Here is a 10,772-nt window from a genome sequence, read left to right on the forward strand (position 1 = left end):
GCCAATGCTGTTTAGCAAACTCCAGGGACCTCATTCATCAAAGGTGCGTGCTCACAAAAAAAGACTGTAAACTTGCGTGCACCAGTTTTTCCGCAAAGGTTGGTATTTATCAATTTAGAACTTGACGGGAAAGTGTGCGTATCTCCACGCAAATCTAAAACTATGCATGCACACAACTTCTAGAAGGTTGATCCACAGTATTGCAAGCAAATAGGCTTATTGTTTGTTTGGGGAAATGGGAGGTGTTTGATGCACAGGAATTATAATAATGGTAGGCTAATAAAAACATTAAAACGTAGGCCTAATGATAAAACAGATGCATTTGCCGTTGGTAAGGGGATCGCATAGCAGCATGTCGTCTAATATGTTTATTTTACTTTTTATTATAAGCCTAAATCATAATCATATTGCAGGACCCCACTGGGCACAGACGTCAGTTCAACTCATTTGGTTGAGTTGTCAACTAACGTGAATTCAATGTGAAATCAACATAACATTTTACCATATCATTGGATTTAGGTTAAAAGTTAGGTGAAAAAAATACGAAATTCCCTTATGTTGATGACTTTTTGCAATCCCAATCAGTTTTCCACATTGATTCCACGTCATCACATTGAATTGACGTTGAAATGACGTGGAAACAGCATTGATTCAACCAGTTTTCGCCCAGTGGGACATGTCTCTCCTTTTCTGACATAACTAGTTTAAATTATTCAGGCTACACAACAAATAGTAGGCTACCATTTATCAATCGCTCATTCAATAGCCAAGCATGCTCAAAAGTAAGTAGACCGGTAGCTTTGACAGTATGGGTAGGCTACAGTATTGCTGTGCGATAGAGCGTGACATCATAGCCTAGCCTATTTCATTTCAGAGCTAATACCAAGGAAGGAGATAGAAGCACAATCATGTATTGCTAAACAAAATATTGAACATCAGTTTGTCTTTTGCATAGAAGTGTGGACTGTAGCATTTACTTTTAAATAGTTCGAAAGGACAATCAATCTTTCACAATGCACGGCCAGTGTTTGTCACTGACTAGGCGGCATGCATTTTTAGTTTGGAAAAGTCACTGCAAAGTTCTGACCACACATCTACAGAAATGTGATAAAACTTACCATTGTTCTTTCTTTTAGGAACTATCATGGCCCAGTTCCAACATCTCCAAATCATACAGCAAATTAGTTTTTTTTTGTTACCATAAAAGATGAATGGGGGGTGTTTTCCAGGTGGGGTTTTAGCGCTCATTCACGACCGCACAAATATAATATGGCTCTGATTTATCAATGAAAACATGCATATATGTTCCATGTGACAGTTTGATAAATCCCAATAATTTGTGGCGCACGCAAATCCTAGAATCACGTACGTCAGAATTTAGTAAGACATTTACGAACGGTTGATAAATGAGGCCCCACCCACTGGGCACAGACGTCAATTCAACATCTATTCCACATTGGTTGAACGTAATTTCATTGAAATGACGTTAAAAAAAAGGTTGATTCAACCAGTGTGTGCCCTGTGGGCAGGCATTTACATTTGTTAGATGACAGCATCATGATTGGTCACAAAATCAACGTTTTGCAATGGCCATCTCAGTCTCCAAACATGAAACCCATTGAAAACCTGTGGTTTGAATTGAAGAGGGCAGTCCTTAAGCGCAGATGAAGGATATCAAGGATCTGGAAGGATTCTGTATGGAGGAATGGTCTACGATCCTTCCCAATGTGTTCTCCAACTCATAAAACATTTAAGAAAAAGTCTCAGTGCCGTTATCCTCGCAAGGTGAGGTATTGAAAACAGGGGGGTCAATAATTTTGACCCCTACCTTTTTGAGGAAAAAAAGTATTACATGTTAAACAAAATCTGTTTCTCTGAGCAATTGTATTAGTATATTTGAATTATTTATTTTAAACACTCTGCTCATCTTTATCAAGGGTGAATATAATTTCGGAACCCACTGTATGTGCTGATGAGGTGTTTACAACGTGTGATCAGAGTGATGTTGACTTCCACAATGACAAAACTGGGTCAATGTAACCCCCACCCCCCTCCACCACAGGCTACACAAAGGCAAGGCTGAAAAAGGAAAAAAGATGAGGAAACCATCACCAAGCTCTGTGCGTGCTTTGTCTATGGGTTGGTGTGCTTTGTCTATGGGTTGGTGTGCTTTGTCTATGGGTTGGCGTGCTTTGTCTATGGGTTGGTGTGCTTTGTCTATGGGTTGGCGTGCTTTGTCTATGGGTTGGTGTGCTTTGTCTATGGGTTGGTGTGCTTTGTCTATGGGTTGGTGTGCTTTGTCTATGGGTTGGTGTGCTTTGTCTATGGGTTGGTGTGCTTTGTCTATGGGTTGGTGTGCTTTGTCTATGGGTTGGTGTGCTTTGTCTATGGGTTGGTGTGCTTTGTCTATGGGTTGGTGTGCTTTGTCTATGGGTTGGTGTGCGTGTTGCGTGGGTGTGAATACATCCTCAGTGCCTTTTTGACATGTTTCTTCCTCCCCTCTAGTCTGTGGTCTACACTGTCTCTTTATATCGCTGTCCTCCCAACTCTCTATTTCTCTCTCAACCTCTCTCTCTGTATTTTTTCTCTCCTCTCTCTCTCTCTCTCTCTCTCTCTCTCTCTCTCTCTCTCTCTCTCTCTCTCTCTCTCTCTCTCTCTCTCTCTCTCTCTCTCGCTCTCTTTCTCTCTCTCTCTCCATGGCCCTGTCCCAGAGAATCTTCTTTAATGCAAAAAAGCTAATTAATGGGTTTTGTCATAGTAAGTAGTGCTTAGTAGATGACAAAAGCAAAGTCTTTACTACAAATGAGAATTAGGCATCAATTTACCCAAAAAATTTTTAAAGGGTAGAATAAATTGATAATGAAAATAATACAATATGTAAAGCTTTGCCCAGAATTCCCTCTCTCCTCCAGTCTTTATTCAAGTATTTAATGACGAAGTGCTTATTTATAGGTTACGTACATCGATGGCCAGTCAGTGCCTCTGGCGGTTATAGCCGGCTCTCTAGTTTGCTGTGCTATGGCAAAGGGCCTTCTCTAACAGGGAGACATTTGGTTCATTCTCTTGACCTAACTTCAATTTCACCAAAATGTTCTTAAAACAGTGGTGTCTGCCATGTTTTGGCAAAATCATAAAGGCTGTATTTTGGTCTTTTGGTTTTGATTTCATTCCTGTGTGTTTTTGGTGTATATTCTTTCCAATCTAACGGATGACTAACAGAAATATGCTTCACATATTCTTCTGGGCGTTCATCACGGTGGTCGGCAGCAGTAGTCAAGTAACAGTCATTTGTATGTGTTCATCTTGAATTCGAACTCTGCAACAATTTACATTAATAAGCTTTATTATGCGTGATCTATAAGGGGTTATAAACTGGGTGGTTCCAGCCCTGAATGCTGCTTGGCTGACAGCCGTGGTATATCAGAGCGTATACCACGGGTATGACTAAACAGTTATTTTTACTGCTCTAATTACGTTGGGAACCAGTTTATAATAGTAATAAGGCACCTCGGGCGTTTGTTATATATGGCCAATATACCACGGCTAAGGGCTGTATCCTAAGAACAGCCCTTAGCCGTCGTATATTGGCCATATACCACACCCCCTCGGGCATTATTGCTTAAATAACACATGTAAATATCTTGTGTACTAGGCATGTATACACAGAATGTTTCATAGTGGGGGTTTTTCTCAAGATAATACCAAAAAGTATCAGCAAAAGTGTACATACCTAGTCTGTTGCAAGGTAGTTACATAGCTTAGTTATTTCACTGGTCATTATTCTAGTGTAGGACCGATGTGATGTAAATATGGCTTCGAATTCAAAAAATTTGATGATGTTGATGATGATACCACAGTGTTGGGGAAGCTACTCTGAAAATATCGTTTGCCAAGCTACCAATTCCTTCACACTGGGAGAAGTTAAGCTACACTAAAGCTACCCTTAAGAAAGTTTACTTAATTAAAGTTACTTAGAAAAAGTAGTTCACTACATCCAAACTACTTTGTGATAAATTATCATATCTAAATCTGAAATGTCATAGACTACAAATTGCAAGAACAGATCACTAATATGTTAACAGAATGTGTAATTTTGCCTATTAAACACAAAAACTATGTTTCAAGTGAGAACTAGGCAGGTCTGATGCTGAAAAAGAAAGGACATTCTTGCCTACTTCACCCATATTTTATTTTATTTTAGCCAAAAAAGTAGTGTGTAGTTCCAGTAGTTAGCTACATGGCAAAAAAAAGTAATTAACTACTGAATTTAGTTAAACTACCACCAAGCTACCGCAAAATGTAGTTAAATTACTAGTTGAATTACATGTAGTTTACTACTCCCCAACACTGTGATACCAAAAGTGACTAATTTTAGATTTTATCTGAGTACAATCTTAACATTATTTATCTGTTTCTTTCTCCCCTCTCTCTCTCACACACACAGCTTTGTGTAGACCCAGATGCCTCCACTCCCTCTTGGCGAGCGCATAGTGGTTATTCAGCGCCCTAAAAACTTGGCCCTACGTGGGTCCACCCCACAGACCACACCACAGCCTCACTCCCATATAACAGCCCTCAGCAACAAACCTCTCTCCCGCCCTTCTCATCCCCACCCTCCTCAGTCCCACCCTAATCCTACATCCCCGAACTCACTGTCTTTGGAATGCAAGAGCAGATCATCATCCCGTCTGCAGAAAACCAAGGGCGACAAGGCCATTGTCTCAGAGGGTGTCAGACACACCCCTAGCCACTGTCACAGCAACGGGACCGTGACTCTTGGCCCTAGACCCCACCAACACACACACACCATCGACATCAAGTTATCCGTGAACAAAGGAATAAAAGGAGGAGGAGGGCACAGCAACACTTTAGGTCGCAGTGGGAGTGTGAAGGTTGGCAAGAAAAGGGTCTCGTTGTGCTTGGATCCAGGATACGGGGAGAGAAAAGCTGGGGGAACATCAGGGAAGCCTGGTGGAGCAGTGCAGCAACTCCAAAACCACCCACAGAACCAGATCAAGGCCTCACGAGGCAGTCACCATCAGAATCATCTGGCTGTGTCCCCAGGAGGGGTTCTAGAGTTTGTCCCAGCCAAGAGACAGCAGTCCAAGTCCAGAAGAGAGAAGGCGCAGGACGCGTCCTCCAAAGTCTGCTCTGCCAGCTTCCCCCCCAGAGGTGCCCGGGAAGTGCCCTGCGTGGGTAACAAAGAGAATTCCAAACTGGGACCTGTCCATCAAAACCCCAACCCCCACAGCCTGCCCCACCACCACAACTCTGTCCCTGTGCCCCATGCCTCCGTCCTAAACTCCCATTACCCTGCTTCCCCTTCCTCCCACCAACCCTGTGCTTCTACCTCGTTCCAGCAACCCCTCAACCAGCCCCGTCCATCCCGCGGCAGGGACCATCGCCCTCAGATCCTCCACGGCCTACCCTTCTCCCCCTGTTCCTCCCGTGGAGGTTTCCCCAGCCCAGACCACACCTGTACCATCGACTTCTCCCATCCCTTCAGCTGTGGCTGCTGGAAGCTGGTCCGCTGCAGGGGGGCCAGGGGACGTTCTGCTGGCTGCCAGGGGGGTGGGGGGAGTCCATTGTCCTCTTTTTCCTGCGCCCACGGCCACGGGGTTGGAGGGGTGAACCATAGAGGGGGCTCAGCAATGGGTTTAAGAACTCTGGGGGGATGTTTGTCCACAGCCTCCACCACCAACACCTCATCCTCCAACAGCACTGTGTCGGACTGCCGGACGGGCTTGCTCAGACCCCTGCGGTGTGCCTCCTGCTCCAGGGAGGCTGGCGCCTTTGAGAGTCCTGCTGCATTCCGCAAAAAACTGGTGGGGGGATGCCTGCCCTGTACCCCACTATCCTCCTCAGCCCCGCTGCGAGCCTTACAGAGTTGTGTGAGTGGCTGCAACCCCAAAGCCAGTCAGGGTGGCAGCTCTACCTGCAGTTATTGTAGCAGCGACCCTATAGTGGTGACCTTCAACCCCCGCCGTAGCGGCAAGCCCCCCGGATTGGGCAGGGGTGTAGGGGCAGGGCACCCCATGGGAGTATTCCCCGCTGATGATGATGATTACAGTGTGCGCACAATCTGGCCCGAGGAGCTGTCGAAGAAGATGACCAGGTCTAAAACCCAACAGAACCACCAGAGCTGTGCCGGGATGGGAGTGGGGAAGACATGTGCCGGTCAGAACCAGAACAGCAGCAACGGAACCAGCCCTGTCATCCTGGACTGTAGGAACCTGTTGGAGTTCACCCGGAATCAGATAACAGACCACGCTGGCCGCCGCCGGCTTCAGCAAGGCAAGATGGCCGTCCTGGATTTCATTGGGTCTGGGTCTGGGTCTGGGCGAGATCCGGGCCGGGACTCCCTGAAGAGGCTCTGGAACAAAGGTGGGGAGACAGGGATGGTGGATGGCATGGGGCAGGAAGACGATATGGCATACCCTCGCACCCCCTCCCCCCGCTCCCCCTCTCCCCAATCCCCTTCTTCCTTCTCAACAGCACCGTCAGCTCCCAGCACTCTCCTCAAACCCAAACCCAGACAGAGAGATGCAGAGGGACGGCATTCCCTCCCCTCCGCTCAGTCCCTCCACCTGGTCCTAAACTCACTCAACAGAGAGCAGGACGAGGAGAACGGCAGAGGTAAGGATGTCCAACACTCTTTTTTTGTTTAAGTCTTTTAGTCTATACTAAATGACCAAAAGTATGTGGACACCTGCTCGTCTAACATCTCATTCCAAAATCATGGAATGATTTGGTCCTCCCCTTTGCTGGTATAACACCCTCCACTCTTCTGGGAAGGCTTTCCACTAGATGTTGGAACATTGCTGCGGGGACTTGCTTCCATTCAGCCACAAGAGCATTTGTGAGATCGGCACTAATGTTGGGCGATTAGGCCTGGCTTGCAGTCGCCATTCCAATTAATCCTAAAGGTGTTTGATAGAGTTGAGGTCAGGGCTCTGTGCAGGCCAGTCAAGTTCTTCCACATTGATCTCAACAAACCATTTCTGTATGGACCTCGCTTTGTGCACAGGGGCATTGTCATCCTGAAACAGAATCGTCTAGAATATCATTGTATGCTGTAGAGTTAAAATTACCCCTCACCGGAACTAAGGGGCCTAGCCCGAACCATGAAAAACATCCCCAGACCATTACTGCTCCTCCACCAAACTTTACAGTTGGTCCTATGCATTCGGGCATCCACCAAACCCAGATTTGTCCGTCGGACTGCCAGATGGTGAAGCGTGATTCATCACTCCAGAGAACGCATTTCCACTGCTCCAGAGTCCAATGGCGGCGAGCTTTACACAACTCCAGCCGATGCTTGGCATTGCGCATGGTGATCTTAGGCTTGTATGCAGCTGCTCTGCTATGGAAACCCATTTTATGAAGCTTCCGATTAACAGTTTTGGTGCAGACGTTGCTTCCAAAGGCAGTTTGGAACTCGGTAGAGAGTGTTGCAACCGAGGACAGGCGATTTTTATGGGCTACACGCTTTAGCACTCGCCGGTCCCGTTCTGTGAGCTTGTGTGGCCTACCACTTCGCGGCTGAGCCGTTGTTGCTCCTAGACGTTTCCACTTCACAATAACAGCACTTAGAGTTGACCGGGGCAGCTCTAGCAGGGCAGAAATTTGACGAACTGACTTGTTGGAAAGGTGGCATCCTATGACGGTGCCACGTTGGAAGTCACTGAGCTCGTCAGTAAGGCCATTCTACTGCCAATGTTTGTTTATGGAGATTGCATGGCTGTGTGCTCGATTTTATACACCTGTCAGCAATGGGTGTGGCTGAAATAGCCGAATACACTAATTTGAAGGGGTGTCCACATACTTTTGTACATATAGTGTACTTCTGCTGGTTTTGGACTGTTGTACATTTTTGACAGAAAGTTATGGACACTTAGATAGTTACAGTAAAAAAAAAATCCCCAATGGAGAAACCAGCTTTCATGTCTGACTGCAGCAATTACCATTTGTTTCTGTAAATCTCTTTCCTCCTATTCTTATTCTCATTACTGTCTCTTTCTTCTACCTTTTCCCTGCTTCTCTTTCTTTTAAATCCCCTGCCTTTCCATGCCTATCTCTCTTTATATGTTACGGTATTCTAACATGTTGGGGATTTTAAAGGAACCCGGGGAGAATGACTGTTAATTATAGCCTAGGCTCTGGAGAGAGAAAAAGACAGAGGAGAGAAATGGAGAAGAGTGCTGAGAAGAGGGGGAGATTAGAATAGCTGAGTTTATGTTCTTTTTTCCTAAGGGAAATGGGGTCACTGACACTGAACCCTGTCAGTGGGAGATTAAGCTGTTCTCATTTAAATGATGAAGACCCAAAAAGCTATGATATGTTCTCTATTCTTATTAGTTACATAACTGAAGCCTCCTCCCACTCCGTTAAGAGTTCAGGATGTGTTGATGACATACAGTATAGAATGAAGAATGTAGTGTCAGACATCTTTTCATGTCTGTACCTTTCCCTCTTCCTGAAAGGAGAATATGTATGAAATTATATAAGTATTTTAGCAGTTCCTCAGAGCTGCGTACTTCTTTGCTCTGCGTGTGTAAAGTGAACAGCAATGATACTCATGCTCAAACAAGCACTATAAATTAGATTAATTGTACACTTTCATTGCCTCTCCTTCATTCACACATCTCTTCATAACGCTTTCTGTCTCCAATGCTTGATCTATTTTTGTATGCTTCAGGGTGAATGCATGTCAGCCAGTGATCCAAATCAAATGAAATTGTATTTTCTAACAGCAATCTCTCACTGTATCTGCTCTCCCAGTGCACCTCACTCTGCCGCTCTCCTCCTCGCTCCCGGCCTCCCTGTCAGATGAGAGTGGGATGACCCCTGACGTGGAGAACGCGGTGGTCAGCCCCATCCTGCCCTTCCTCTTCCTGGGCAACGAGAGGGACGCCCAGGACCTGGACCTACTGATGCGTCTCAACATCGGCTACGTGGTCAACGTCACCACACACCTGCCCCTCTACCACCTCGGCTCCTGCCTGGTGCGCTACAAACGGCTGCCGGCTACCGACAATAGCAAGCAGAACCTGCGTCAGTACTTTGAAGAGGTGTTTGAGTTCATTGGTGAGTTGAACAGTATTTACCTTCATGTTCTACTGCACTCTCTATCCCCGTTCCTGTCTTTCAGTCTTTTTCTCTGTCTGAGCTTGAAGTATTTTAGCAGTGAGATAAGGTAAGGATCATGATGATTTATATGTTACGTTTTTCCTCTGATCTCAATCTCCTATTTCAACGTTTTTGACTGGAGAGACAGTTGGGGAGCTATAAATGGATCAAAAGGGAAGATGGGAGAACTGGAAAGTCAGTTAGGGAGCTATAAATGGATCAAAGGGAAGATGGGAGAACTGGAGAGTCAGATCCAGAAAAAGCTGTGTAGTAGATGAATTCCAGCGATCATCCTTGACGGGCATCTGATAGCAACCTCTTTTTATCCACAGAGGAGGCTCACCAGAGTGGGCGAGGAGTGTTGGTGCACTGTCAAGCGGGCGTGTCCCGCTCGGCAACCATCGTCATCGCCTACCTGATGAAGCACACCCTCATGACCATGACTGATGCCTACAAGTACGTGCGGGGCCGTCGTCCTGTGGTGTCTCCCAACCTCAACTTCATGGGTCAGCTACTGGAGTTTGAGAGGGACCTCAACTCCGGGGTCACTCCTCGCATCCTGACCCCCAAACTCAGCGGCCTGGAGACCCAGGTCTGAGAGTGGGAGACGGATTAGAGGGACAGAATGGAGGGCTGGAGGAAACCCGCATTGGGCCAGCCATAGTTTTGTGTAGGAGAAATTAAAGGTAGAATGATGAAGAGGGAAACGCTGATTGACAGATTGGCATAGATGATGAATTGATGATTGAAATAGTGCACTTTTATAGATTATGGGAGAAATTATTTGATTGGTTATTTTATAAATAGGCTCATTTCTGGCCAACCCGATCCTCATCCAATACCATATGTAATTTTGCCAATTTTTATATAATGCTTAGATATCTGGCAGATAGGGGGGCAGATAGCCTAACGGTTAAGAGCGTTGGGCCAGTAACCAAAAGTTCGCCGATTAGAATCCCAGAGCCGACTCTGTGAAAAATATGCCGATGTGCCCTTGATCAAGGCACTTAACCCTAATTGCCCATGTAAGTCGCTCTGGATAAGAGCGTCTGCTAAATGACTAAAATGTTTAAATGTAAATATGATCTCCCAGGATCCACTGTAATCAGATGGCTCAATTGATGCTTGTGATATATACTGTAGCATTACAGATGTTAAGGAAGTGCAATGAGTCCTGGTCTAACACAAGGCCATCTGTTAGTCCTGGTCTAACACAAGGCCATCTGTTAGTCCTGGTCTAACACAAGGCCATTTACAAAATCAATAACGCATGCAGAACCAGAACAGAAACAACTATAGTGACACCCCACCATTCAACTATAGTGACACCCCACCATTCAACTATAGTGACACCCCACCATTAAACTATGATAACGCCACTATACATAGCTCCAGAAAGGTCATTCCAATGCACTTTACCCATCAAAATGTTTGGTCGTTTAAACTATTGCCTCTCAACTGAAGTGACACAGTCCCAGACGACAGCTGATCTTACCATATTGTTGGTTTAGTTCTATTTTTCCTCACTGGGTCATAAATGTCAATGTTATTTTTTTTCACTCTCTTGAGAGTTGTGCAATAGAGCAATGTGTGACTGGTGGAGGAGTGAGCGGATTTAATCGTGCCAATTCTTAGAGAAATGG

The 10,772-nt window shown here is 45.5% G+C and overlaps 1 protein-coding gene across 1 annotated transcript; it reads left to right on the plus strand.

Moving 5' to 3' along the window:
- Positions 1 to 5,651: 5,651 nt before the first annotated feature.
- Positions 5,652 to 9,727, plus strand: LOC311099601 (dual specificity protein phosphatase 10-like; the record flags this gene model as incomplete). The annotated part of the gene is made up of 3 exons (XM_084140313.1): positions 5,652 to 6,636; positions 8,782 to 9,087; positions 9,462 to 9,727. The coding sequence occupies 3 exons, from the start codon at positions 5,652 to 5,654 to the stop codon at positions 9,725 to 9,727; spliced, it is 1,557 nt and encodes a 518-aa protein (XP_083996439.1).
- Positions 9,728 to 10,772: the final 1,045 nt, after the last annotated feature.

The sequence above is a fragment of the Coregonus lavaretus genome (genome assembly GCF_964263955.1).
Source record: "Coregonus lavaretus genome assembly, chromosome: 24".
Lineage (NCBI taxonomy): Eukaryota > Metazoa > Chordata > Actinopteri > Salmoniformes > Salmonidae > Coregonus > Coregonus lavaretus.